The 27500-nt window shown below is 48.8% G+C and overlaps 1 protein-coding gene, 1 long non-coding RNA gene and 21 other non-coding genes across 23 annotated transcripts in view; 17 read left to right on the top strand and 6 right to left on the bottom strand.

Moving 5' to 3' along the window:
• The window catches only part of c5 (complement component 5), a 55447-nt gene extending 32236 nt beyond the window's left edge, over positions 1–23211 (top strand). Inside the window, exons 29-42 of the mRNA XM_053325410.1 lie at positions 639–763; positions 1221–1301; positions 1881–2033; positions 3052–3114; positions 3630–3714; positions 4530–4569; positions 4698–4800; positions 4879–4953; positions 13795–13900; positions 14215–14298; positions 15123–15212; positions 16126–16218; positions 16307–16445; positions 22765–23211. Coding sequence (XP_053181385.1) covers positions 639–763; positions 1221–1301; positions 1881–2033; positions 3052–3114; positions 3630–3714; positions 4530–4569; positions 4698–4800; positions 4879–4953; positions 13795–13900; positions 14215–14298; positions 15123–15212; positions 16126–16218; positions 16307–16445; positions 22765–22897 — 1370 coding nt within the window. The 3' untranslated portion in view covers positions 22898–23211. The remainder of the gene's footprint in view (positions 1–638; positions 764–1220; positions 1302–1880; positions 2034–3051; positions 3115–3629; positions 3715–4529; positions 4570–4697; positions 4801–4878; positions 4954–13794; positions 13901–14214; positions 14299–15122; positions 15213–16125; positions 16219–16306; positions 16446–22764) is intronic.
• LOC128364798 (uncharacterized) lies at positions 2488–2722 on the top strand. The gene is made up of 3 exons (XR_008321788.1): positions 2488–2508; positions 2572–2599; positions 2674–2722. It is a non-coding gene; the product is annotated as an uncharacterized LOC128364798 (long non-coding RNA).
• On the bottom strand, positions 5020–5092 carry trnaa-cgc (transfer RNA alanine (anticodon CGC)). The gene has a single exon. It is a non-coding gene; the product is annotated as a tRNA-Ala (tRNA).
• Positions 5401–5473, top strand: trnaa-agc (transfer RNA alanine (anticodon AGC)). Its single transcript has one exon. It is a non-coding gene; the product is annotated as a tRNA-Ala (tRNA).
• trnas-gcu (transfer RNA serine (anticodon GCU)) lies at positions 5899–5980 on the top strand. The gene has a single exon. It is a non-coding gene; the product is annotated as a tRNA-Ser (tRNA).
• Positions 6306–6378, bottom strand: trnaa-cgc (transfer RNA alanine (anticodon CGC)). Its single transcript has one exon. It is a non-coding gene; the product is annotated as a tRNA-Ala (tRNA).
• Positions 6685–6757, top strand: trnaa-agc (transfer RNA alanine (anticodon AGC)). Its single transcript has one exon. It is a non-coding gene; the product is annotated as a tRNA-Ala (tRNA).
• On the top strand, positions 7183–7264 carry trnas-gcu (transfer RNA serine (anticodon GCU)). Its single transcript has one exon. It is a non-coding gene; the product is annotated as a tRNA-Ser (tRNA).
• On the top strand, positions 7409–7490 carry trnas-gcu (transfer RNA serine (anticodon GCU)). Its single transcript has one exon. It is a non-coding gene; the product is annotated as a tRNA-Ser (tRNA).
• Positions 7816–7888, bottom strand: trnaa-cgc (transfer RNA alanine (anticodon CGC)). Its single transcript has one exon. It is a non-coding gene; the product is annotated as a tRNA-Ala (tRNA).
• trnaa-agc (transfer RNA alanine (anticodon AGC)) lies at positions 8195–8267 on the top strand. Its single transcript has one exon. It is a non-coding gene; the product is annotated as a tRNA-Ala (tRNA).
• On the top strand, positions 8693–8774 carry trnas-gcu (transfer RNA serine (anticodon GCU)). The gene has a single exon. It is a non-coding gene; the product is annotated as a tRNA-Ser (tRNA).
• On the top strand, positions 8919–9000 carry trnas-gcu (transfer RNA serine (anticodon GCU)). Its single transcript has one exon. It is a non-coding gene; the product is annotated as a tRNA-Ser (tRNA).
• trnaa-cgc (transfer RNA alanine (anticodon CGC)) lies at positions 9326–9398 on the bottom strand. Its single transcript has one exon. It is a non-coding gene; the product is annotated as a tRNA-Ala (tRNA).
• Positions 9705–9777, top strand: trnaa-agc (transfer RNA alanine (anticodon AGC)). Its single transcript has one exon. It is a non-coding gene; the product is annotated as a tRNA-Ala (tRNA).
• On the top strand, positions 10203–10284 carry trnas-gcu (transfer RNA serine (anticodon GCU)). Its single transcript has one exon. It is a non-coding gene; the product is annotated as a tRNA-Ser (tRNA).
• Positions 10610–10682, bottom strand: trnaa-cgc (transfer RNA alanine (anticodon CGC)). Its single transcript has one exon. It is a non-coding gene; the product is annotated as a tRNA-Ala (tRNA).
• On the top strand, positions 10991–11063 carry trnaa-agc (transfer RNA alanine (anticodon AGC)). Its single transcript has one exon. It is a non-coding gene; the product is annotated as a tRNA-Ala (tRNA).
• trnas-gcu (transfer RNA serine (anticodon GCU)) lies at positions 11470–11551 on the top strand. Its single transcript has one exon. It is a non-coding gene; the product is annotated as a tRNA-Ser (tRNA).
• On the top strand, positions 11696–11777 carry trnas-gcu (transfer RNA serine (anticodon GCU)). The gene has a single exon. It is a non-coding gene; the product is annotated as a tRNA-Ser (tRNA).
• trnaa-cgc (transfer RNA alanine (anticodon CGC)) lies at positions 12103–12175 on the bottom strand. The gene has a single exon. It is a non-coding gene; the product is annotated as a tRNA-Ala (tRNA).
• On the top strand, positions 12980–13061 carry trnas-gcu (transfer RNA serine (anticodon GCU)). Its single transcript has one exon. It is a non-coding gene; the product is annotated as a tRNA-Ser (tRNA).
• Positions 13206–13287, top strand: trnas-gcu (transfer RNA serine (anticodon GCU)). Its single transcript has one exon. It is a non-coding gene; the product is annotated as a tRNA-Ser (tRNA).
• Positions 23212–27500: the final 4289 nt, after the last annotated feature.

The following is a 27500-nucleotide window of genomic DNA, read 5'->3' as shown; positions in this document are numbered from 1 at the left end:
TAACGAGCATTGGAATCAATAGCAAACAGCCTCCTGATAGGCCTGGTCCCCACAAGGTTGGTTTTCCTGACTGTGTGTGTGAACCCCAGAGGTCACACACGGTACTGCAGTGTGGGGACCTTTTCCTGACAAAGTGTGTAAGTGTGTGTATTAGCATGTTAGCTTCGTATTAGCATATTAGCTTAGCGATTAGCCCCCTGGGTTTCAATCCAACATTTGTTCAAATACTGAATATGAATTGTACTGTGGCTAACAGTGATGTCAGCTGTATGTTAATAGACGTTAGCATTACGGGTCCCAACGGGGGGGGGGGCAGTCAGGTTTCAGATTTATGAGAGTTTTTAATATTTCAAGTCATTTTTTTGTTCAAACAGAATTATGATGAATTTAGGAGTTAAAATTACGTCTCTAGACCCTTTAGAAAGGAACCCAGTCAGGGTCCCCACCAGGTAGTAAAAACACGTATGTGTGTGTGCAGGGTCCCCACATGGTAGTAAAACAGGTATATGTGTGTAGTATGAACATGTCTTCCACAGCATGACAAAATATACTGCGACTTATACACAGTAAGTCTGTATAATGTAAAGTGATGATGATCTGCTGTGTGTGTGTGTGTGTGTGTGTGTGTGTTTGTGTAGGACACCCTGCTGTGCTCAGGTACTGGCAGGAGACCAACGTGGCAGCTGATTGGCTCAAACCCGACCAATCCAGCGGTCTGACGGTGGAAACAACGGCATACGTCCTGCTGACTGTGCTGCTCAAGGTGCTGCTAACACACACGCACACACAAAGACACACACACACACACACACACACACACACACATACACATACACACACTGCTAACCCTTCACACGGTAACAATAATATGTGTTTGTAAATTGTAAGTAGTGAGGCAGACTCTACTGAGCATGTGCAGTAGCGAGGGTCAGCTGGACGGTTCAGCGTGAGGCAGACGCTACTGAGCATGTGCAGTAGCGAGGGTCAGCTGGATGGTTCAGTGTGAGGCAGACGCTACTGAGCATGTGCAGTAGCGAGGGTCAGCTGGACGGTTCAGCGTGAGGCGGACGCTACTGAGCATGTGCAGTAGCGAGGGTCAGCTGGACGGTTCAGTGTGAGGCAGACGCTACTGAGCATGTGCAGTAGCGAGGGTCAGCTGGACGGTTCAGTGTGAGGCAGACGCTACTGAGCATGTGCAGTAACTGTACGTTGTGTTAAAGGGAAGGATACCCTACGCCAGCCCCATCCTCGCCTGGCTGACCCAGGACCAGCACTATGGAGAGGGCTTCTACTCTGTACAGGTACACACACACACACACACACACACTCACACACACACACACACACACACACATACACACACACACACAACACACACACACTTATACACACACACACATACACACACACACATACACACTTATATATACACACACATACACAAATTTTGTATTGTCTCTCTCTCTCTCTCTGTCTCTCTCTCTCTCTCTCTCTCTCTGTCTCTCTCTCTGGTCTCTCTCTCTCTCCTCTCTCTCTCTGTCTCTCTCTCTCTCTCTCTCTCTGTCTCTCTCTCTGTCTCTCTCTCTCTCTCTCTGTCTCTCTCTCTCTCTCTCTCTCTCTCTCTCTCTGTGTGTCCTCTGTCTCTCTCTCTCTCTCTCTGTCTCTGTCTCTCTCTGTCTCGCTCTCTCTCTCTCTCTCTCTCTCTCTCTCTCTCTGTCTCTCTCTCTCTCTCTCTCTCTCTCTGTCTCTCTCTCTCTCTCTCTCTCTCTGTCTCTCTCTCTCTCTCTCTCTGTCTCTCTCTCTCTCTCTCTCTCTGTCTCTCTCTCTCTCTCTCTCTCTCTCTCTCTCTCTCTCTATCTCTCTCTCTGTCTGTCTCTCAGGACACAGTTCTGACTCTGGAGGCGGTCACAGAGTACAGCCGTATCATCCCTCGAGCCGTCCTTAATCAGGACATCAGAATCCGCTACAGAAGGAAAGGATCGCTGGGAGACGTCCAGCTGACCCAGACCCGGCCTGTGGCCTCGCCCACACAGGTGAGAGTGAGACGGGTCAGAAGAGTGAGACTGAGACAGCGTGAGACGGGTCAGAAGAGTGAGACAGAGTGAGACGGGTCAGCAGAGTGAGACAGAGTGAGACAGGTCAGCAGAGTGAGACGGGTCAGCAGAGTGAGACAGGTCAGCAGAGTGAGACAGAGTGAGACAGGTCAGCAGAGTGAGACAGAGTGAGACGGGTCAGCAGAGTGAGACAGGTCAGCACAGTGAGACAGAGTGAGACGGGTCAGCAGAGTGAGACAGAGAGAGTGAGACAGGTCAGCAGAGAGAGACAGACAGAGTGATACAGAGTGAGACGGGTCAGCAGAGTGAGACGGGTCAGAAGAGACAGAGTGAGACAAAGTGAGACAGGTCAGCAGAGTGAGACAGAGTGAGACGGGTCAGCAGAGTGAGACAGACAGAGTGAGACGGGTCAGCACAGTGAGACAGAGTGAGACGGGTCAGAAGAGTGAGACGGGTCAGAAGAGTGAGACGGGTCAGCAGAGTGAGACAGAGTGAGACGGTCAGCAGAGTGAGACAGGTCAGCAGAGTGAGACAGAGTGAGACGGGTCAGCAGAGTGAGACAGAGTGAGACGGGTCATCAGAGTGAGACAGAGTGAGACAGGTCAGCAGAGTGAGACAGGTCAGCAGAGTGAGACAGGTCAGCAGAGTGAGACAGAGTGAGACAGGTCAGCAGAGTGAGACGGGTCAGCACAGTGAGACAGAGTGAGACAGGTCAACAGAGTGAGACAGAGAGAGTGAGACAGGTCAGCAGAGTGAGACAGAGTGAGACAGGTCAGCAGAGTGAGACGGGTCAGCACAGTGAGACAGAGTGAGACAGGTCAACAGAGTGAGACAGAGAGAGTGAGACAGGTCAGCAGAGTGAGACGGGTCAGCAGAGTGAGACAGAGTGAGACAGGTCAGCAGAGTGAGACAGAGAGAGTGAGACGGGTCAGCAGAGTGAGACAGAGTGAGACAGAGTGAGACAGAGTGAGACATCTGTCTGTGTGTCTCCCTGCAGGTGAAGGAGACTGATGACATCATCGTTTCCACGGGTTACGGACGTGGAGTCTCCAACGTGAAGGTTCGGATGTTTTTTTATATATACGTTAAATGATGTCGCTGAGAGTTCCCAGCATGCATTGTGACGCGGCTGAGAGTTCCCAGCATGCATTGTGACGCGGCTGAGAGTTCCCAGCATGCATTGCGACGCGGCTGAGAGCTCCCAGCATGCATTGCGACGCGGCTGAGAGTTCCCAGCATGCATTGTGAAGCGGCTGAGAGTTCCCAGCATGCATTGTGACGCAGCGGAGATTTCCCAGCATGCATTGTGACGCGACTGAGAGCTCCCAGCATGCATTGTGATGCGGCTGAGAGTTCCCAGCATGCATTGTGACGCGGCCGAGAGCTCCCAGCATGCATTGCGACGCGGCTGAGAGCTCCCAGCATGCATTGCGACGCGGCTGAGATTTCCCAGCATGCATTGTGACGCGGCTGAGACTTCCCAGCATGCATTGTGACGCGGCTGAGACTTCCTAGCATGCATTGTGACGCGGCTGAGAGTTCCCAGCATGCATTGTGACGTGTGTTTGATTCCAGCTCAGGACGGTTTACTATCAGACCGCTCCGACCTCACTGTCCTGTAACTTCGACCTCTCGGTGGAGGTGGTCGGCCGCGACGCCAGTAAGTACCTGTCTGTCTGGGTCAGGGTGGTGTAACCATAAAGAAGGGAGGGAGGAAGGAAGGAAGGAATAAAGGAAGGAAGGGAGGGAGGAAGGAAGGAAGGAATAAAGGAAGGGAGGGAGGAAGGTAGGTGGTGAGGGTCAGACAGGTTCATATTTAAAGGGCCCAGCATCAAATTTCTGCTTTTAATCCATTTAGAGAGAATATATCAGAGGATTATGGCAAAAATGTCTAAGTGGTGTAACCATAAAAACTTTGTACTAAATAATTCAACTTGCTTAAAAACAGTAAATACAATTGTTCTAATTATTACATTTAATCTGGTTACCATGGAGATCAGGACACATTTATCATTTATTTAACCCTCCTGTTGTCCTTGAGTCAAGGAAGGAAGGAAGGAAGAAGGAAGGAAGGGAAGAAGGAAGGAATGGAGGGAGGAAGGGAGGAAAGAAGGAAGGGAGAAAGGAAGGAAGGAAGGGAGGGAAGAAGGAAGAAGGAAGGAAGGGAGGGAGGGAGGGAGGACGGAAGAAGGAAGGAAAGGGAGGAAGGAAGGAAAGGAGGAAGAAGGAAGGGAGGGAGGGAGGGAGGAAGGAAAGGAGGAAGAAGGAAGGGAGGAAAGAGAGAAACATTTACATGTTTTAAATGAAGTCATTATTAGTATAAGTCCACTTAAACACACTGTAGGTGATCACATATTTAATGTCTATCATTCTTTTGTGGTTACACCATTTGACACAAAAATGCTAAATGTACATTTTAACAAACCTGATGTTTAGTTTAACTGATTTATGAACTGACTGTGTTTGTCTGCTCAGATCCCAGCCTGAGAACTCCTCACCTGCGCGCCTGTGCCAAGTAAGAAACCTGAAATACAACTGATTCTACTTCAGTGTGACGCTGCAGACCGCTAATATACACTGTGTGTGTGTGTGTGTGTGTCCCTGGTCTCTGGTGGTGTGTCTCTCTCTATGTGTGTGTCTCAGGTATAAACCTCCTCCGAACGAGGTGTTCACAGAGTCCAGTCTGACAGTGATGGAGATCCAGCTGCCGACGGGTGTGGAGGCTCACCTGGAGGACCTGAGACAGGTGAGTTTAATGAGTCTCAGCAGCCAATCAGAGCTGAGCGTGTGAGCAGTGGTTAACCTGTCTGATGTTGTTCTGCAGTTCAGAGACGCGATGGAGCCGATGATCTCCCACTACGAGCTGCAAGGAACCACTGTGGTCATCCAGATGGACACTGTGAGTAACAAACACACACACACACAAGTTTCCCTGAGTCAGTTGAGGAAATAGGTAAAGGCCTTCTGGAGAATGCGGGCATCGATCCCGCTACCTCTCACATGCGAAGCGAGCGCTCTACCACTTGAGCTAATTCCCCTGCAGGAAGCTGAGGTCGTCTAGCTCCTCGCTGCGCTTCGCATACCTACGCCCCTCTGGAGGATTCATGTTCCTGGAAGTGGAACAACTTTTTTGTCTTTGGTTCATCCACTTAGAAAGTGTACAAATTAGACCATCCACACCTTCCGGGTGTGTGTAAAAACCTGTTAATCCATTGTGCTCTGCACGCGTGAGTTGGAGTCCTGTTCAATTCAGTCCTCCGCGTTCACATGACTACAAGCCAACGAGAAAAGCCTCATTTCCAGACTGCCGGAGAGAGCGATCGACAGTCTTGAAAGCCTTAAGACAGGGGAATTAGCTCAAATGGTAGAGCGCTCGCTTAGCATGCGAGAGGTAGCGGGATCGATGCCCGCATTCTCCACAAGGCTTTCTTTCTTTGAGGACGCAATATTGCCTTCAACTTTATTGTGCGCTGCAACAAAGAATTCATATGAAGGGAGCTCTCCTACATGTACTGTAAGCACTTTGCTAGCCTGATTTCTCTTCCCACTCCACCTTTTTTTTCTCTTAACTTTTGCATCAAGTTGAACTTTCCTCAACTTCCCTTTGGGTAGCGTTGGCAGTTTATCAGAGTTGGTTTGACAATGAAAGGCGTCCTGCTGTGTCTCCAGTGTTCACATCTGTATGCGTGAACGGGCGGTTAGACTGCCAGCTATGATTCAATCCTTCCAAAGAGGTGTCTCACCTATTCACACCTCCAGTCACGTCACCTGACCTCACTGTGTTTCACAGCGTGTCCAAACACGTCAAACGCGAGAAGATGGACTTTCAACCTGCTCGTTAACAGACGAGGTGGCCGAGTGGTTATGGCGATGGACTGCTAATCCATTGTGCTCTGCACGCGTGGGTTCGAATCCCATCCTCGTCGCAGCAACTCCACTTTAGTCAACTGTCTTGTCACGTCATCGAGCTAACTGGCTCCACCATCAAGGCCTGGATTTACAGCCATTAATTCAGTTCAGTTCATCCAGCCAAGGAGGCCAAATCAATCCACGCACCACTGACCAAAAGTAAGGCGTGTCCAAAGACCTTCCTCACATACCTACTAGGGTACAGACGGTCCAAATTGCAGGAAGCTATCACAGCTTGTTACATGTGTCCACTTTCTTTTACCCTCCCAACTAAAAGAGTTTACCAACCAGCCCTGTGGCCAAGCTTCCCTGAGTCAGTTGAGGAAATAGGTAAAGGCCTTCTGGAGAATGCGGGCATCGATCCCGCTACCTCTCACATGCGAAGCGAGCGCTCTACCACTTGAGCTAATTCCCCTGCAGGAAGCTGAGGTCGTCTAGCTCCTCGCTGCGCTTCGCATACTTCCGCCCCTCTGGAGGATTCATGTTCCTGGAAGTGGAACAACTTTTTTGTCTTTGGTTCATCCACTTAGAAAGTGTACAAATTGGACCCTCCACACCTTCCGGGTGTGTGTAAAAACCTGTTAATCCATTGTGCTCTGCACGCGTGAGTTGGAGTCCTGTTCAATTCAGTCCTCCGCGTTCACATGACTACAAGCCAACGAGAAAAGCCTCGTTTCCAGACTGCCAGAGAGCGATCGACAGTCTTGAAGTACTTAAGACAGGGGAATTAGCTCAAATGGTAGAGCGCTCGCTTAGCATGCGAGAGGTAGCGGGATCGATGCCCGCATTCTCCACAAGGCTTTCTTTCTTTGAGGACGCAATATTGCCTTCAACTTTATTGTGCGCTGCAACAAAGAATTCATATGAAGAGAGCTCTCCTACATGTACTGTAAGCACTTTGCTAGCCTGATTTCTCTTCCCACTCCACCTTTTTTTTCTCTTAACTTTTGCATCAAGTTGAACTTTCCTCGACTTCCCTTTGGGTAGCGTTGGCAGTTTATCAGAGTTGGTTTGACAATGAAAGGCGTCCTGCTGTGTCTCCAGTGTTCACGTCTGTATGTGTGAACGGGCGGTTAGACTGCCAGCTATGATTCAATCCTTCCAAAGAGGTGTCTCACCTATTCACACCTCCAGTCACGTCACCTGACCTCACTGTGTTTCACAGCGTGTCCAAACACGACAAACGCGAGAAGATGGACTTTCAAATTGCTCGTTAACAGACGAGGTGGCCGAGTGGTTAAGGCGATGGACTGCTAATCCATTGTGCTCTGCACGCGTGGGTTCGAATCCCATCCTCGTCACTCTATCCGCACATAACTCTGCAGTGTTTGAGTCTTACCGAGCACGCTTTCCACCGTGAATCTCACGTCACTTGGCTACATTCTGTTTCACAGCGTGTCCAAACAGAGACACGAGAAAATGGGCTTTCAACCTGCCTGTTACCAGACGAGGTGGCCGAGTGGTTAAGGCGATGGACTGCTAATCCATTGTGCTCTGCACGCGTGGGTTCGAATCCCATCCTCGTCGCAGCAACTCCACTTTAGTCAGCTGTCTTGTCACGTCATCGAGCTAACTGGCTCCATCATCAAGGCCTGGATTTACAGCCATTAATTCAGTTCAGTTCATCCAGCCAAGGAGGCCAAATCAATCCACGCACCACTGACCAAAAGTAAGTCGTGTCCAAAGACCTTCCTCACATACCTACTAGGGTACAGACGGTCCAAATTGCAGGAAGCTATCACAGCTTGTTACATGTGTCCACTTTCTTTTACCCTCCCAACTAAAAGAGTTTACCAACCAGCCCTGTGGCCAAGCTTCCCTGAGTCAGTTGAGGAAATAGGTAAAGGCCTTCTGGAGAATGCGGGCATCGATCCCGCTACCTCTCACATGCGAAGCGAGCGCTCTACCACTTGAGCTAATTCCCCTGCAGGAAGCTGAGGTCGTCTAGCTCCTCGCTGCGCTTCGCATACTTCCGCCCCTCTGGAGGATTCATGTTCCTGGAAGTGGAACAACTTTTTTGTCTTTGGTTCATCCACTTAGAAAGTGTACAAATTAGACCCTCCACACCTTCCGGGTGTGTGTAAAAACCTGTTAATCCATTGTGCTCTGCACGCGTGAGTTGGAGTCCTGTTCAATTCAGTCCTCCGCGTTCACATGACTACAAGCCAACGAGAAAAGCCTCGTTTCCAGACTGCCAGAGAGCGATCGACAGTCTTGAAGTACTTAAGACAGGGGAATTAGCTCAAATGGTAGAGCGCTCGCTTAGCATGCGAGAGGTAGCGGGATCGATGCCCGCATTCTCCACAAGGCTTTCTTTCTTTGAGGACGCAATATTGCCTTCAACTTTATTGTGCGCTGCAACAAAGAATTCATATGAAGAGAGCTCTCCTACATGTACTGTAAGCACTTTGCTAGCCTGATTTCTCTTCCCACTCCACCTTTTTTTTCTCTTAACTTTTGCATCAAGTTGAACTTTCCTCAACTTCCCTTTGGGTAGCGTTGGCAGTTTATCAGAGTTGGTTTGACAATGAAAGGCGTCCTGCTGTGTCTCCAGTGTTCACGTCTGTATGCGTGAACGGGCGGTTAGACTGCCAGCTATGATTCAATCCTTCCAAAGAGGTGTCTCACCTATTCACACCTCCAGTCACGTCACCTGACCTCACTGTGTTTCACAGCGTGTCCAAACACGACAAACGCGAGAAGATGGACTTTCAAATTGCTCGTTAACAGACGAGGTGGCCGAGTGGTTAAGGCGATGGACTGCTAATCCATTGTGCTCTGCACGCGTGGGTTCGAATCCCATCCTCGTCGCTCTATCCGCACATAACTCTGCAGTGTTTGAGTCTTACCGAGCACGCTTTCCACCGTGAATCTCACGTCACTTGGCTACATTCTGTTTCACAGCGTGTCCAAACAAAGACACGAGAAAATGGGCTTTCAACCTGCCTGTTACCAGACGAGGTGGCCGAGTGGTTAAGGCGATGGACTGCTAATCCATTGTGCTCTGCACGCGTGGGTTCGAATCCCATCCTCGTCGCAGCAACTCCACTTTAGTCAGCTGTGTTGTCACGTCATCGAGCTAACTGGCTCCATCATCAAGGCCTGGATTTACAGCCATTAATTCAGTTCAGTTCATCCAGCCAAGGAGGCCAAATCAATCCACGCACCACTGACCAAAAGTAAGGCGTGTCCAAAGACCTTCCTCACATACCTACTAGGGTACAGACGGTCCAAATTGCAGGAAGCTATCACAGCTTGTTACATGTGTCCACTTTCTTTTACCCTCCCAACTAAAAGAGTTTACCAACCAGCCCTGTGGCCAAGCTTCCCTGAGTCAGTTGAGGAAATAGGTAAAGGCCTTCTGGAGAATGCGGGCATCGATCCCGCTACCTCTCACATGCGAAGCGAGCGCTCTACCACTTGAGCTAATTCCCCTGCAGGAAGCTGAGGTCGTCTAGCTCCTCGCTGCGCTTCGCATACTTCCGCCCCTCTGGAGGATTCATGTTCCTGGAAGTGGAACAACTTTTTTGTCTTTGGTTCATCCACTTAGAAAGTGTACAAATTGGACCCTCCACACCTTCCGGGTGTGTGTAAAAACCTGTTAATCCATTGTGCTCTGCACGCGTGAGTTGGAGTCCTGTTCAATTCAGTCCTCCGCGTTCACATGACTACAAGCCAACGAGAAAAGCCTCGTTTCCAGACTGCCAGAGAGCGATCGACAGTCTTGAAGTACTTAAGACAGGGGAATTAGCTCAAATGGTAGAGCGCTCGCTTAGCATGCGAGAGGTAGCGGGATCGATGCCCGCATTCTCCACAAGGCTTTCTTTCTTTGAGGACGCAATATTGCCTTCAACTTTATTGTGCGCTGCAACAAAGAATTCATATGAAGAGAGCTCTCCTACATGTACTGTAAGCACTTTGCTAGCCTGATTTCTCTTCCCACTCCACCTTTTTTTTCTCTTAACTTTTGCATCAAGTTGAACTTTCCTCAACTTCCCTTTGGGTAGCGTTGGCAGTTTATCAGAGTTGGTTTGACAATGAAAGGCGTCCTGCTGTGTCTCCAGTGTTCACGTCTGTATGCGTGAACGGGCGGTTAGACTGCCAGCTATGATTCAATCCTTCCAAAGAGGTGTCTCACCTATTCACACCTCCAGTCACGTCACCTGACCTCACTGTGTTTCACAGCGTGTCCAAACACGACAAACGCGAGAAGATGGACTTTCAACCTGCTCGTTAACAGACGAGGTGGCCGAGTGGTTAAGGCGATGGACTGCTAATCCATTGTGCTCTGCACGCGTGGGTTCGAATCCCATCCTCGTCGCAGCAACTCCACTTTAGTCAGCTGTCTTGTCACGTCATCGAGCTAACTGGCTCCATCATCAAGGCCTGGATTTACAGCCATTAATTCAGTTCAGTTCATCCAGCCAAGGAGGCCAAATCAATCCACGCACCACTGACCAAAAGTAAGGCGTGTCCAAAGACCTTCCTCACATACCTACTAGGGTACAGACGGTCCAAATTGCAGGAAGCTATCACAGCTTGTTACATGTGTCCACTTTCTTTTACCCTCCCAACTAAAAGAGTTTACCAACCAGCCCTGTGGCCAAGCTTCCCTGAGTCAGTTGAGGAAATAGGTAAAGGCCTTCTGGAGAATGCGGGCATCGATCCCGCTACCTCTCACATGCGAAGCGAGCGCTCTACCACTTGAGCTAATTCCCCTGCAGGAAGCTGAGGTCGTCTAGCTCCTCGCTGCGCTTCGCATACTTCCGCCCCTCTGGAGGATTCATGTTCCTGGAAGTGGAACAACTTTTTTGTCTTTGGTTCATCCACTTAGAAAGTGTACAAATTGGACCCTCCACACCTTCCGGGTGTGTGTAAAAACCTGTTAATCCATTGTGCTCTGCACGCGTGAGTTGGAGTCCTGTTCAATTCAGTCCTCCGCGTTCACATGACTACAAGCCAACGAGAAAAGCCTCATTTCCAGACTGCCGGAGAGAGCGATCGACAGTCTTGAAAGACTTAAGACAGGGGAATTAGCTCAAATGGTAGAGCGCTCGCTTAGCATGCGAGAGGTAGCGGGATCGATGCCCGCATTCTCCACAAGGCTTTCTTTCTTTGAGGACGCAATATTGCCTTCAACTTTATTGTGCGCTGCAACAAAGAATTCATATGAAGAGAGCTCTCCTACATGTACTGATTTCTCTTCCCACTCCACCTTTTTTTTCTCTTAACTTTTGCATCAAGTTGAACTTTCCTCGACTTCCCTTTGGGTAGCGTTGGCAGTTTATCAGAGTTGGTTTGACAATGAAAGGCGTCCTGCTGTGTCTCCAGTGTTCACGTCTGTATGTGTGAACGGGCGGTTAGACTGCCAGCTATGATTCAATCCTTCCAAAGAGGTGTCTCACCTATTCACACCTCCAGTCACGTCACCTGACCTCACTGTGTTTCACAGCGTGTCCAAACACGACAAACGCGAGAAGATGGACTTTCAAATTGCTCGTTAACAGACGAGGTGGCCGAGTGGTTAAGGCGATGGACTGCTAATCCATTGTGCTCTGCACGCGTGGGTTCGAATCCCATCCTCGTCGCTCTATCCGCACATAACTCTGCAGTGTTTGAGTCTTACCGAGCACGCTTTCCACCGTGAATCTCACGTCACTTGGCTACATTCTGTTTCACAGCGTGTCCAAACAGAGACACGAGAAAATGGGCTTTCAACCTGCCTGTTACCAGGCGAGGTGGCCGAGTGGTTAAGGCGATGGACTGCTAATCCATTGTGCTCTGCACGCGTGGGTTCGAATCCCATCCTCGTCGCAGCAACTCCACTTTAGTCAGCTGTCTTGTCACGTCATCGAGCTAACTGGCTCCATCATCAAGGCCTGGATTTACAGCCATTAATTCAGTTCAGTTCATCCAGCCAAGGAGGCCAAATCAATCCACGCACCACTGACCAAAAGTAAGGCGTGTCCAAAGACCTTCCTCACATACCTACTAGGGTACAGACGGTCCAAATTGCAGGAAGCTATCACAGCTTGTTACATGTGTCCACTTTCTTTTACCCTCCCAACTAAAAGAGTTTACCAACCAGCCCTGTGGCCAAGCTTCCCTGAGTCAGTTGAGGAAATAGGTAAAGGCCTTTTGGAGAATGCGGGCATCGATCCCGCTACCTCTCACATGCGAAGCGAGCGCTCTACCACTTGAGCTAATTCCCCTGCAGGAAGCTGAGGTCGTCTAGCTCCTCGCTGCGCTTCGCATACTTCCGCCCCTCTGGAGGATTCATGTTCCTGGAAGTGGAACAACTTTTTTGTCTTTGGTTCATCCACTTAGAAAGTGTACAAATTGGACCCTCCACACCTTCCGGGTGTGTGTAAAAACCTGTTAATCCATTGTGCTCTGCACGCGTGAGTTGGAGTCCTGTTCAATTCAGTCCTCCGCGTTCACATGACTACAAGCCAACGAGAAAAGCCTCATTTCCAGACTGCCAGAGAGCGATCGACAGTCTTGAAGTACTTAAGACAGGGGAATTAGCTCAAATGGTAGAGCGCTCGCTTAGCATGCGAGAGGTAGAGGGATCGATGCCCGCATTCTCCACAAGGCTTTCTTTCTTTGAGGACGCAATATTGCCTTCAACTTTATTGTGCTCTGCAACAAAGAATTCATATGAAGAGAGCTCTCCTACATGTACTGTAAGCACTTTGCTAGCCTGATTTCTCTTCCCACTCCACCTTTTTTTTCTCTTAACTTTTGCATCAAGTTGAACTTTCCTCAACTTCCCTTTGGGTAGCGTTGGCAGTTTATCAGAGTTGGTTTGACAATGAAAGGCGTCCTGCTGTGTCTCCAGTGTTCACGTCTGTATGCGTGAACGGGCGGTTAGACTGCCAGCTATGATTCAATCCTTCCAAAGAGGTGTCTCACCTATTCACACCTCCAGTCACGTCACCTGACCTCACTGTGTTTCACAGCGTGTCCAAACACGACAAACGCGAGAAGATGGGCTTTCAACCTGCTCGTTAACTGACGAGGTGGCCGAGTGGTTAAGGCGATGGACTGCTAATCCATTGTGCTCTGCACGCGTGGGTTCGAATCCCATCCTCGTCGCTCTATCCGCACATAACTCTGCAGTGTTTGAGTCTTACCGAGCACGCTTTCCACCGTGAATCTCACGTCACTTGGCTACATTCTGTTTCACAGCGTGTCCAAACAGAGACACGAGAAAATGGGCTTTCAACCTGCCTGTTACCAGACGAGGTGGCCGAGTGGTTAAGGCGATGGACTGCTAATCCATTGTGCTCTGCACGCGTGGGTTCGAATCCCATCCTCGTCGCAGCAACTCCACTTTAGTCAGCTGTGTTGTCACGTCATCGAGCTAACTGGCTCCATCATCAAGGCCTGGATTTACAGCCATTAATTCAGTTCAGTTCATCCAGCCAAGGAGGCCAAATCAATCCACGCACCACTGACCAAAAGTAAGGCGTGTCCAAAGACCTTCCTCACATACCTACTAGGGTACAGACGGTCCAAATTGCAGGAAGCTATCACAGCTTGTTACATGTGTCCACTTTCTTTTACCCTCCCAACTAAAAGAGTTTACCAACCAGCCCTGTGGCCAAGCTTCCCTGAGTCAGTTGAGGAAATAGGTAAAGGCCTTCTGGAGAATGCGGGCATCGATCCCGCTACCTCTCACATGCGATGCGAGCGCTTTACCACTTGAGCTAATTCCCCTGGTTGCTAGGTTCACTCTGATAACTTCCTGTATGGTTGCTAGGTTCCCTCTGGTAACTTCCTGCCTGGTTCCTCGGTTCCCTCTGATAACTTCCTGTCTGTTTGCTAGGTTCCCTCTGATGACTTCCTGTGTGTGGGTTTCCGTATCCGGACCGGGTTCAGGGTCGGCGCGGCCAGCGAGTCTCTGCTGACCGTCTACGAGCCTCAGGACAAAGGTAAGGGACAGAGGTGCATTCTGGGATTTGTAGTCTTTATCTGCTCTGTTTGTAGTTTGCTAACATTTAAGACTTCATCAGACACTAATTCATGGACATGACAGGACTTTATTAGTCACAACAAACTAAATCACAATCTTTACTTTTTTTGTCAGAATCAGTTTGCATATAGAAAGAATTAGAAAGAAAGAAAGAACAAAATGAAAACTATGAGAAAGAAGGAAGAAAAGAAAGAAAGAGTCAGATATAATTGAAGCGTTTCCTGGAGAGGAACATGAGACTGGAGCAGACTGAACCAGGCCTCTCTCTTACAGGAAGTGTTTGCACCAAGCAGTTCTCCCACCAGGAGCAGAAGCTGCAGCGCCTCTGTGTGGCTGACCAGTGTCAGTGCATGGCAGGTAACGTCTGCGTCTGATTGGCCTCCTTCCTTCCTTCCTTCCTTCCTTCCTTCCTTCCTTCCTCGCTCAGCTGTGTTGAATCTGTCATTGTTTAGCTGCGTGCGCTGCCTACTTCCTTCCTTCCTTCCTTCCTTCCTTCCTTCCTCGCTCAGCTGTGTTGAATCTGTCGTTGTTTAGCTGCGTGCGACGCCTACTTCCTTCCTTCCTCCCTCCCTTCCTTCCTTCCTTCCTTCCTTCCTCCCTCCTGTGTTGAATCTGTCGTTGTTTAGCTGCGTGCGCCGCCTACTTCCTGCATTCCTTCCTTCCTTCCTCCCTCCCTTCCTTTATTCCTCCCTCCCTCCCTCCCTCCCTTCCTTCCTTCCTTCCTTCCTCCCTCCCTCCCTTCCTTTGTTCCTTCCTTCCTTCCTCCCTCCCTTCCTGCCTCCCTCCCTCCCTCCCTCCCTCCTTCCCTTCCCTCCCTCCCTCCCTTCCTTCCTTCCTCCCTTCCTTCCTCGCTCACATGGTCCCTCAGCTGTGTTGAATCTGTCGTTGTTTAGCTGCATGCGCCGCCTACTTCCTTCTTCCTTCCTTCCTTCCTCCCTCCCTCCCTCCCTTCCTTCCTTCCTTCCTCCCTTCCTTCCTTCCTTCCTTCCTTCCTTCCTTCCTTCCTTCCTGCCTCCCTCCCTCCCTTCCTTCCCTCCCTCCCTCCCTTCCTTCCTTCCTCCCTCCCTCCCTCCCTCCCTTCCTTCCTTCCTTCCTTCCTTCCTTCCTTCCTTCCTTCCTTCCTTCCTTCCTTCCTCCCTTCCTCGCTCAGCTGTGTTGAATCTGTCGTTGTCGTTGCTTAGCTGCATGCGCCACCTACAGAGGACAAGTCGACGCCACGCTGACGTCAGCCAAGCGCCAAGCGGAGACCTGCGAGCCTCACGTCAAATACGGTGAGAGTCCAAAAACACTGGATCCTACATTTCCCATAATGCCTCTGGATAATATCTGTCATAGCAAACTAGTTGATATGGTGTTTTTCTATGGTTACACCACTTAGACATTTTTGCCATAATCCTCTCATATATTCTCCTTCCTTCCTTCTTTCCTCCCTCCCTTCCTCCCTCCCTTCCTTTATTCCTTCCTTCTTTCCTTCCTTTATTCCTTCCTCCCTCCCTCCCTTCCTTTATTCCTTCCTCCCTCCCTCCCTTCCTTTATTCCTTCCTTCCTTCCTTCCTTCCTTCCTTCCTTCCTTCCTTCCTTCCTCCCTTCTTTCCTTCCTTCCTTCCTTCGTTCCTCCCTTCCTTTATTCCTCCCTCCCTCCCTCCTTCCCTCCTTCCTTCCTTCCTACCTTCATACCTTCCTCCCTCCCTTCCTTCCTTCCTTCCTTCCTTCCTTTATTCCTTCCTCCCTCCCTCCCTTCCTCCCTTCCTTCCTTCCTCCCTCCCTTCCTTTATTCCTTCCTCCCTCCCTACTTCCTTCCTTCCTTCCTTCCTCCCTCCCTTCCTTTATTCCTTCCTCCCCCCCTCCCTTCCTTTATTCCTTCCTTCCTTCCTTCCTTCCTTCCTTCCTTCCTCCCTTCTTTCCTTCCTTCCTTCCTTCGTTCCTCCCTTCCTTTATTCCTTCCTCCCTCCCTCCTTCCCTCCTTCCTTCCTTCCTTCCTACCTCCCTCCCTTCCTCCCTTCCTTCCTTCCTCCCTCCCTTCCTTTATTCCTTCCTCCCTCCCTCCTACCTTTCTCCCTTCTTTCCTTCCTTCCTTCCTTCGTTCCTCCCTTCCTTCCTTCCTTCCTTCCTTCCTTCCTTCCTTCCTTCCTTCCTACCTTCCTCCCTCCCTTCCTTCCTTCCTTCCTTCCTTCCTCTCTGCAGCCTACAAGCTGAAGGTTAAATCCTCCACATCAGAAGGAGACTATATGACGTTCTCAGCCACCGTAGTTGAAATCCTGAAGAACACAGATAAAGGTGATTTATATTCACACACACACACACACACACACACACACACACACACACACACACACACACTGAACATGTGTATTCTGGCTTGCAGAGCTTGAAGCCGTGAGTCCAGACTCGGAGGTGGATCTGATAAAGAAGATCACCTGCAGCTCCGTGGAAATCCAGACCGGCAAGCAGTACCTGGTGATGGGCTCCAGGGGGTCAGAGGTCACGCTGAGTGACAGCTACAAGTCAGTGTCTCTCTCTCTCTCTCTCTCTCTCTCTCTGTCTCTCTCTCTCTCTGTCTCTCTCTCTCTCTCTCTCTGTCTCTCTGTCTCTCTCTCTCTCTCTCTCTGTCTCTCTGTCTCTCTGTCTCTCTCTCTCTCTCTGTCTCTCTCTCTGTCTCTCTCTGTCTCTCTCTGTCTCTCTCTCTGTCTCTCTGTCTCTCTCTCTCTCTCTCTGTCTCTCTGTCTCTCTCTCTCTGTCTTTCTCTGTCTCTCTCTCTCTCTCTGTCTCTCTGTCTCTCTCTCTCTGTCTCTCTCTCTCTCTCTCTCTCTGAGTGAATGGCGGATTGAGTGAGAGCGTGGTGAGTGTGTGAGTCAGCGTGTTGGAAGTTTTCTACCTTTTCTACCTGTTATATGTTTGTTATAGCCTATTTATTTCACATAGTTGTTGTAGTTTGTCACTGAGTGTAGTTTGGGTGTAGGTTGGTTTGGTGGCCGGTTACCGGCTCGGTGGGGCAGTATGCCCGTGGTGGAGGGTGGTGTGGAGTTTGAGAGGTTGACTCGCCGGCATGCTGTCAAGCTTGTTCCGGGTGTCAATTGCTCTGTAGAGGAGGCCAGTTTGGCGGTGGGAGAGGTGGTGGGATGCGGGAGTGTGAAGTCTGCTTCCCGCATGAATGGAGCTATCGTTATCTTTCTGGATAGCACGACAAAAGTCAACGATGTGGTCGAGACAGGTGTAGTAATACATGATACCTTTGTCCCTGTTCTCCCGCTCGTTAGTCCAGCTAAGAAAGTTATTATCTCAAACGCTCCTCCGTTTATTAAAAATGAAACTCTGATCAGTGAGCTGTCTCGCTATGGACAGCTAGTGTCTCCCATTAAGATGGTGTCTCTGGGCTGTAAGTCTCCCCAGCTAAAACACGTAGTGTGTCACCGCAGACAGGTGTTCATGGTCTTAAAAGACAACTCAACCGATCTGAACCTGTCATTTAACTTTAAGGTGGACGGATTTAATTATATGGTGTTCGCTTCATCGGATACCATGAAATGTTTTGGGTGTGGTGTAGAGGGGCATTTGATCCGTTCCTGCCCGGCGCGGCAGGGGGAGCAGCGGCCGGCTGCTGCTGTGGAGGGGCCTGCGGCCCCTCACCGGGAGCCGGGGCCGGCTCCGGCAGCGGTGCCTGCGGCCGCGGTGCCGCCGGCGGCTGCAGCTCCGGCTCCGGCAGCGGTGCCTCCGGTGCCCGGTGAGGGATCAGCGGCTCCGGGACCGATTGAGTCTGCTGACAGCGCCGGGTCGGATCCCGACGGTGGCAGTGATCAGCAGCAGGGTGAGTCTAAGTCTGAAAAACTCATTGTACACAGCTCAGAGACACCAGCTGATATGAATGATAACAGTGACAGCGCTGAGTCATCAGAGAATGATTATTATGAAGATGAGGAAATGTCTGATGATGAGTTACTGAAAGTGTCACAAAAGAGGAAACATCAGGAACCTGTTCAGAGCAGGGCCAAGTCTCTTAAAGTTCAGCAAGGACTGAAAGCAGGGAAACCTCCAGCAGAGTCAGAGAGTGATTTCTCTTTGACACAGGAAGACCAGCAGAGTCACTATTCTCCTGCTGAGATCACAAAGTTTCTTAGAGAAACCAAAGGTCACAGATTAGTGAAAACAGAACAATTTTTTCCTGATCTCAAACTCTTTGTGAAATCAGCGAGGCCCCTGACCTTAAAATCTGCTAATTTTGGGGAGGATGTCATCTCAGACCAGGAAGTCCACAGACTTAAGAAACTGGTACGAAGGATAAGAAAGACTGAACTCCATGATGATGTTTAGGTTTTTTAGTTCTTATTTACTGTTGTGTTTTTTTCTAGTGTTTTCTTTTCATCTCTCTCTCTCCATGTGTGAATTTAAAACAGGCACTTTGAACATTAATGGAGCTAGAGAGGATGGTAAGAGAGCTGCTCTTTTTAAACTCATGGAGGTAAAACACATTGATGTCATGATGGTTCAGGAGACACACAGCACCTCAGACAATGAGAGTGACTGGAGGAGGGGCTTTAATGGGGAGGTCATCCTCAGCCATAAGTCCAGCTGTAGTGGAGGAGTGGGGATTATGTTCTCCAGGAGCTTCTTGCCTGCTTCCTTCACTGTGGAGGAAGTGATTGCAGGCCGATTACTGAAGGTCAAAGCTCAGTTTGAGCAGGTTAGTATAGTTTTCATTTGTGTTTATGCTCCAACTAATGGAGTAGAAAGAGTAGCATTACTGGAACATCTATGTAATGTTATCAGGGACTGTAGCAGTGAGGAGTTTTTGTTTTTAGGGGGGGATTTTAATTGTACTGAAAATGCGGCACTGGACAGAAACCATGATGAGCCTCATCCTGCTTCATCACGCAGGTTCAGAGAATTGACTGAGGCACATGAGTTATCGGATGTGTGGAGGGCTTTTCATGGCCTTCACAGGCAGTACACCTGGAGTCACTGTAGGGACAACAAGATCTCTCTGGCCAGGTTAGACCGGCTGTACTGTTTTAAACATCACGCAAACATTTTTAACAGTTGTCACATTAACCCAGTGGGTTTCTCTGACCACTGCCTTGTTTATGGCTCTGTTTTAATAAAGAGTGTGCGTTTGCAGAGTGCCTACTGGCATTTTAACAGCACTTTACTGCAGAGCAAGGATTTTAGAGCAGCTTTTGAGTGTTTCTGGGTTGCTCACAGACAAAGTAAGCGTGATTTTAACTGTGTACAGCAGTGGTGGGATTTTGGCAAATCTCAGGTCAGGCAGTTGTGTCAGCAGTTCACTCGCAATGTCACCAGAGACTTAACCAGATCTATGAAGGACCTGGAGATTCAGATGGTAGAACTGCAGGGTTTGGTAGATTCTACAGGAGATCGAGGGCTTTTAGTTTCCCTCAAATCCAAAAAGTCGGCTCTGGCCAACCTGCTGGGCATTGCAGCACAGGGAGCTCTGGTCAGGTCACGTTTTCTCAACGTTTCACAGATGGACGCCCCCTCTCAGTTTTTCTTTGGTCTGGAGAAGAGGAATGGTCAGAGGAAGGTGGTTCACTCCTTAAGATCTGGCGGCGGCTCTGTGGTCTCAGACTCTGCTGGGATCAGGAGGCTCGCAGCCAGCTACTACAAGGACTTGTTTAGGAGTGAATACACATCGAACTCACCATTGTGCAGTAGCTTCTTCACAGGTCTCCCTCAGGTAGATGCTGAGGACAACGGCATGCTGGAGTCTCCACTAACACTTGCTGAACTGCACACGGCTCTGATGAGTCTACAGAGTGGCAGAGCTCCAGGCCTAGATGGCCTACCTGTAGACTTATATAAGTCGTTCTGGCCAGTACTGGGTGATGACTTGCTGGAAGTCATCTCAAGCAGCCTGGAAACAGGAAGGCTGCCTCTGAGTTGCAGGAGGGCGGTCATCACCCTGCTGCCAAAGAAAGGAGACCTGCAAGAGCTGAAAAACTGGAGACCTGTCTCACTGCTCTGCACGGACTATAAGATCCTGTCCAAGGTCCTGGCCACCAGACTGAGAGGGGTGATGGCTTCTATTGTCCACACTGACCAGACTTACTGTGTGCCCGGCAGGCTAATAAGTGACAATGTCACTTTAATTCGTGATGTTTTGGAGGTCTCTGGCTCATTGGCTGTAGACACTGGTCTGATTTCAATAGACCAGGAAAAGGCTTTTGACCGGGTTGAACACCAGTACCTCTGGCTAGCCTTGGCTGCTTTTGGGTTCAGCCCAGGTCTCATAGCCAAGATCCAGGTTCTGTACAGTGACATTGCGAGTGTACTGAAAATCAATGGAGGTCTGAGTGCCCCGTTCAGTGTTCAGAGAGGGGTCAGACAGGGCTGTCCCCTCTCTGGCATGCTGTACTCTCTAGCCATCGAGCCGCTGCTGCACAAGCTGAGAGCTGACCTGAGTGGAGTCACTTTCCCCGGCTGTGATGTACATTTTAAATTGTCCGCATATGCCGATGATGTCATTGTCCTGGTCAATTCTCAGCGTGACATCAACATCCTAGAGCAGACTGTACATCACTTTGGCTGCATCTCCTCAGCCAAAGTAAATTGGGAGAAGAGTGAGGCGGTCATGGTGGGGGACAGGCTGGGGGATCGACTCAGGCTACCCGGTGGTCTAGTATGGAAGAGCGGAGGACTCAAGTATCTAGGAGTGTTTTTAGGCAACGACGTGTTTTTAAAGAAAAATTGGGAGAATGTTTTAGAGCGGGTAAAGGGAAGACTGATGAAGTGGACATGGACTGTTAAAAGCCTGTCTTACCGAGGTCGGGTTTTAATTGTAAACAATCTTGTTTCCTCCGCTCTGTGGCACCGGCTGGCCTGCATCGATCCCCCACCGTCTCTTCTGTCACAGGTCCAGAGGGTTTTAGTTAATTTTTTTTGGGACAGGTTACACTGGGTTCCTCAGAGTGTCCTCTTTTTAACGAAGGAGGAAGGAGGACAGGGCCTGGTCCATCTGGCCAGCAGGGGCGCCACCTTCCGCCTCCAGTTCATCCAGAGACTGCTAACCGGGCCTGCAGACCTGGTGTGGAGACCCTTGTCCTGCTGCATCCTGCAGCGGTTTGGTGGTCTGGGACTGGATCTACCTCTGTTCCTCATGGACTCGGAGAAGATGAGAAATGTATCTCTGCCGGATTTTTATAAGAGTGTGTTTTCTGTGTGGACTCTGCTGAGGAAGCAGAGGCAGGGACAGACTGGATCTCTGTACTGGCTCCTCAGGGAACCTGTACTGTGTGGAGGACTGTTGGACTGTCCTGGCTGGGCTGGACCCACTCTGTCCAGGATGCTTCACGCTGCAGGAGTTTTCACTCTGGGGCAGGTGGTGGAGCTGGCTGGACCTCGGCTGGAGGATCCTGCTGGACTGGCTGCTCGGCTGGGGCTAAGGTCAACACGGGTCGCGGGTCAGGTACTGAGGCAGTGGAAGCAGAAGCTGACTGAACAACAGGTCTTATTGTTGACCAGCTTCTGTGACGGTGCACTCCTGCCAAACAGTTCTGATCCGTATCCTGCCATCACACTGGTCCCTGATTTTAAGGAGTGTTCTGGTGTGTTCCTTGGACCTGTTCACTCTGGAGGCGCTTCTTTGGAGGACGCCTCAGGAAAGACACTGTACCAGCTGCTGGTAAAGACTTTGAACAGGAGGACACTGAGTGGGCGCAGTGACACCCCATGGAGGGCCTACCTCAACCTGCATCCTGATGCAAGGCCGGCATGGAGGTCTTTGTATAAACCTCCTCTCACTAAGAGGCATGGGGACCTGCAGTGGAGGATCCTCCATGGCATCATAGCCGTGAACTCTTTCATTGCAGTGATCAATCCTGCTGTAGAGGACAGCTGTCCTTTCTGCAGCCTCAGGGAGACACTGTTCCATTGTTTTTATGAGTGTTCACGTCTCACACCTCTGTTCTCACTGTTACATCATGTTTTTACCAAGTGTGGAGAAGTTTTTACTAAGCAGGTTTTTATCTGTGGTTTTAAATACACTCGCCAACAGAAGGACAAATGTCACTTTTTAAACTTTGTTCTAGGACAAGCAAAGATGGCGGTGTACATGAGCCGCAGGAGGAAGGTGGAGGAAGACACACACATTGATGTGATCCCTGTTTTTAAGAACTTGGTAAAGTCCAGACTGCTGGTGGAGTTCAGCTTTTACAGAGCGGCTCAGGACCTGCAGAGGTTCCAGCAGGTCTGGACCTGTGGGGAGCTGCTCTGCTCTGTGGCTGAGGAGCAGTTAGTATTCGGACAAGTGCTGAACTCAATATAATGTCTGTGTAGATGGACTCTGTGTTAATGTGATGTAATCTGTTTTTATACAGAATACCTACTGATAAATAAATGTTGGTTTGAAAAATCAAAAAAATCTCTGTCTCTCTCTCTCTCTCTCTCTCTGTCTCTCTCTCTCTCTCTCTGTCTCTCTCTCTCTCTCTCTCTGTCTTTCTCTGTCTCTCTCTCTCTCTCTCTGTCTCTCTGTCTCTCTCTCTCTGTCTCTCTCTCTCTCTCTCTCTCTCTCTGTCTCTCTGTCTCTCTGTCTCTCTGTCTCTCTCTCTCTGTCTTTCTCTGTCTCTCTCTCTCTCTCTCTGTCTCTCTGTCTCTCTGTCTCTCTCTCTCTCTCTCTCTCTGTCTCTCTTTCTCTCTCTCTCTCTCTCTCTCTCTCTGTCTGTGTCTCTCTCTCTCTCTCTCTCTCTGTCTCTCTCTCTCTCTCTCTCTGTCTCTCTCTCTCTCCCTCTCTCTCTCTCTCTCTCTCTCTCTCTGTCTCTCTCTCTCTCTCTCTCTCTCTCCCCCTGACTCTCTCTCTCTCTTTGTGTCTCTCAGATATCGTCTCCCTCTGGACTCGGAGGCTTTGGTGGAGCTTTGGCCGACAGACTGTTCTTCTCCTGAGTGTGCAGACTTCATCGCTCAGCTGGACGAGTACGCTCTGGACCTGCAGCTCCTCGGCTGCCTCTAAATCTGCAGCTCCTTCCTTCCTTCCTTCCTTCCTTCCTTCCTTCCTTCCTTCCTTCCTCCATCCTCCATCCTTCCACCCTTCCTTCCTCCCTTCCTTCTTTCCTTCTTTCCTTCTTCTTTCCTTCCTTCCTTCCTGTCCTCCCTCCCTTCCTTCTTCCCTCTGTCCTTCCTTCCTCCCTCCCTCCTTCTTTCCTTCATTTGCTTCCTCCCTTCCTTCTGTCTTCTGTCCTTCTTTCCTTCCTTCCTATTTTCCTTTATCCCTCCCTCTTTCCTTGTTTCTTCCCTCCCTCCTACCTTCCTTCCTCCCTTCCTTCCTACTTTACTGTAGTACAGTTAGAGGTACTAGTACTTTAAATCCAACACATAGTTAAAGATGAAACCAGTCAGCAGTGTGTAGTCGGCTCACATTTCAGATGTCTATGAGTTGTTAACAGCTCCACCAAATACTGATTCTTCCCTCTAAACTTCTCACATGCTTTCATTTCAATAAATGTTATAATGATCCAATATTTCAGATAAAGTCCAATATGCTAATACTACTTTTAATGAAGGAGTTTTACTTGTAATGGAGTATTTTACATCACTGTATTAGTACTTTAACTGCAGTAAAGGGTTGGAGCTTATTTTGGGAAATTTTACAACTTTCATCTCATGTTTGCAGAAATATGAAACATGTATGTAGAATATGTGACTGACAGAGAGAAGTTTGTCTTTTTTTTGTTTTTTAAACCATTGTATGAATATAAAATAAAGATATTTGATGAATAAAGTGGGTTTAATTGGTACTGTGTCTCCATTTAAGCCCATGTGTGCTCCTCATATGCCCACATCATGATTTATTTACTTGATTTCAAAGAATTAAAAACAGCATAAATATTAAACAATGAGTAAAATCTTTTCATCAGTAACACATTTATTTTATAATTACATTTCGCTTCAGCAACTGTGAGATCATAAAGTGACTTTAAATAAATAAATCAGGTCACCTTTACACTTTTACAATCACTTTTCTTGATGCCTTCACGTGCCGTCGGATATATGATAACTATGAGTTAAGCGAACGCTAAAGATGGATGTGATGGTCTAATAAAAACACTTTTCAGTACAGTTAAGGGACATTATTATAAGTATAAGACTCTTATTATCCATTAAACTCTTTATCCGAACAAGCTGCGGATATCTGATAGATAACCCGAGGCTGAATGCTTACGTTAGTTTAAGTCTAAAAAATACGAGCTTGTGAGTGAGCCTTGAACGCAGCAGTCCACCTGCACATGATTGTTATGGACGTTATTTCCCGGTGTCTCAGTGTCTCCCGGTGTGTGATAAACGTTTACCGTGTGTGTGTTTAAACTTCTCGACGCCCCTCTAAACGTTACTTAACCCGCTTTGTATCGGCGGGTTTCCATGGAGACGGAGGATTAAGGGTTTCCATGGAGACGGAGGATTAACTAACCCAACCGGGCTGCCGTTACCGACCAAACACCGGGAACACACCGGAAACACACCGGAAACACACCGGGATCAAGGTGAACAGTTACCGAGGAATAACCATCAGTTAGTCACGTGTCTCTCGGTTACCGGCAGCGTCTCGAGCCGGGTTTTTTTGACGCTACCGGGTTGCTATGGTGACCAGAGTTAACCCTAACTACAAGGTAACTATAGAGAGCAGCTCAGTCTGTTTACCGGTTTACCGGTTAATGTGTTTCTGTAACGGAAGTTAACGTCAGCTGGGTTCAACTTTTACTTTATTCACTTAACCCTCCTGTTGTCCTCCAGTCAAGAAAGGAGGAAAGGAGGGATGGAGGGAGGAAGGAAGGAAGGAAGGAAGGAAGGAAAGAGAGAGAGAGAGAGAGAGGAAGGAAGGAAGGTAATGGGGAGGAAAGAAAGAGAGAAGGAGCAAGGAAGGAAGGGAGGAAAGGAGGAAGGAAGATAGGAGCGAGGGAGGAAGGAAGGAAGGACAGAAGGAAAGAAAGAGAGAAGGAGGGAGGGAGGAAAGAAGGAACAGTCAAAACAGACAGGGTCATTTTGACCCGGGAGGACGACACGAAAGTTAAAACATCAGTCAGGTTTCATTCCTCCTCTTCATTTATTCCAAATAAACGAAACTACATTTACATTAATATATTTATTTGCCTTCATAATCATGCACGTGCATTATGAAGGCATCTTTTAATATTCAGTATGAATCATAGACTGTAGGAGGAATCTACTGACTGCTGCTTTAACACAGATTAGAAGAATTGTGAACTTTTCCTTTAAATGAATCTTTAACTAACATGAAGTTAAACAGCTGCAGCTCAGACTGATATATTAATATATATATTAATGTATAAATATAAATTGTAAATACTGTACTTATAAAGCTCTTTTGTAGTCGTTATGACTCAAAGCTTTTACACTACATGTCACATTCACTCATTCATACACTGTTGGCATAGCAACGGGAGCAATTTGGGGTTCAGTGTCTTGCCTAACGCTTCATATATAAACGTATGAATGTATAAACGCTTTAAGTGAATAAAGTATAAAGTTTAATTAGTCGTCAAGAAGTGAGCCGGCTGACGTTATAAAGTTATAATGTAAGATCATACCAAACTAGTTGATATGGTGTTAGGAAGGAAGGAAGGAAGGAAGGAAGGAAGGATGTAAGATCATCAAACTAGTTGATATGGTGTTAGGTAGGAAGGAAGGAAGGAAGGAAGGAAGGAAGGAAGGAAGGTGTTTTATTGACTATTTACTGTTTTTAAGCTAGTTGAATTATTTGGTACAAAGTTTTTATGGTTACACCACTTAGACATTTTTACCATAATCCTCTAATATATTCTCTCTAAATGGATTAAAAGCAGAAATTTGATGCTGGGTCCACAAAAAAAGAATGTGTGAAGTTATTCATACGTTTATTTAACATTTTAACCCTTTAAATTTAAACTCAACCACATGGAGACTGACTTTAAAACGTTGATCAGCTCATCGGTCGGAGCGTCTCAACACTTCAAACATCTGATCTTTATCACTGTAACATCTGTCTAGCAGCCGGTCCAGCTGTCTGCTACAGAGATGGAGGAGGCAGAGGGAGGCAGGAGAGAGAAGGAGCAGGAGCAGGAGAGGAACAGGAGCAGGAGGAGAGGTGCAGACCCTCAGGAGAAAAGAGGAGGTACAGGAGGAAACCTGGACTGAAGGAAGCTGTTCAGCTCTGAGTCTGAATGTTAAAGTTTAACCAACAAACAGCAACTCAATCACTCTCCTCCTCTTCCTCTCCTCTCCTCCTTCTCCTCCTCGTCCTCTCCACCTTTCCTCCTCCCCTCATCTCCTCCTCTCCTCCTCCTTTTCTCTCCTCTCCTCCTCCTCTTCTCCTCCTCTCCTTCTCTCCTCCTCTTCTCCTCTCCTCTCCACTCTCTCCTCCTCCTCTCCTCCTCCTCTCCTTCTCCTCCTCTCTTTCTCCTCCTCCTCCTCTCCTCTCCTCTCCTCCTCCTCTTCTCCCCCTCCTCTCTCCTTTCCTCTCCTCTCCTCTCCCCCTCCTCTCCTCCTCCTCTCCTCCTCCTCTCCCCCTCCTCTCCCCCTCCTCTTCTCCTCTTCTCCTCTCCTCCTCTCCTCCTCCTTCTCTCCTCCTCTTCTCTACCTCTCATCTCCTCCTCCTCTTCTCCTCTCCTCCTCTCCTCCTCTTCTCTCCTCTCCTTCTCTCCTCTCCTTTCTCTCCTCTCCTCTCCTCCTTCACTCTCCTCTCTCTCCTCATCCTCCTCTCCTCACCTTTCCTCTCCTCCTCTTCTCTCCTCTTCCTTTTCCTCTTCCCGTCTCCTCTCCTCCTCCTCCTCGTCCTCCTCTCCTCCTCCCTCTTCTCTCCTCCTCTTCTCCTCCTCTCCTCCTCCTTCTCTCCTCCTCTTCTCTACCTCTCATCTTCTCCTCCTCTTCTCCTCTCCTCCTCTCCTCCTCTTCTCTCCTCTCCTCCTCCCCTCTCCTCCTCTCCTCCTCCTCCTCCTCTCCTCTCTCTTCCTCTCCTCTCCTCATCTCCACCTCTCCTCTCCTCCTCCTTTCCTCCTCATCTCCCTCACCTCTCCTCTCCCCTCCTTTCCTCTCCTCCTCTCCTCTTCTCCTCTCCTCCTCTCCTCCTCTCTTCTCCTCCTCCTCTCCTCCTCTCAGGTATCAGGTATATAACAGAGGAGGTGCTGTTGAAGCAGTCTGGGTGTCAGTCTCTGGTTCTGATTCGTTCTCTCGATCTTTCGTCATCAGCTGGAGAAAAAAAGCTCTTTAAGGTCAGAAAGAGAGAAAATGTACTTCTATAGACCATGACCCAGACCATAATACTGCTATAGACCGTGACCCAGACCATAATACTGTTATAGACCATGATCCAGACCATAATACTGCTATAGACCATGACCCAGACCATAATACTGCTATAGACCATGACCCAGACCATAATACTGCTATAGACCATGATCCAGACCATAATACTGCTATAGACCATGACCCAGACCATAATACTGCTATAGACCATGACCCAGACCATAATACTGTTATAGACCATGACCCAGACCATAATACTGCTATAGACCATGACCCAGACCATAATACTACTATAGACCATGACCCAGACCATAATA

This window comes from Scomber japonicus, chromosome 9 (genome assembly GCF_027409825.1).
Source record: "Scomber japonicus isolate fScoJap1 chromosome 9, fScoJap1.pri, whole genome shotgun sequence".
Taxonomy (NCBI): domain Eukaryota; kingdom Metazoa; phylum Chordata; class Actinopteri; order Scombriformes; family Scombridae; genus Scomber; species Scomber japonicus.
Note: the sequence above shows the minus strand (reverse complement) of the source record. Positions and strands in the feature narration are given on the sequence as shown.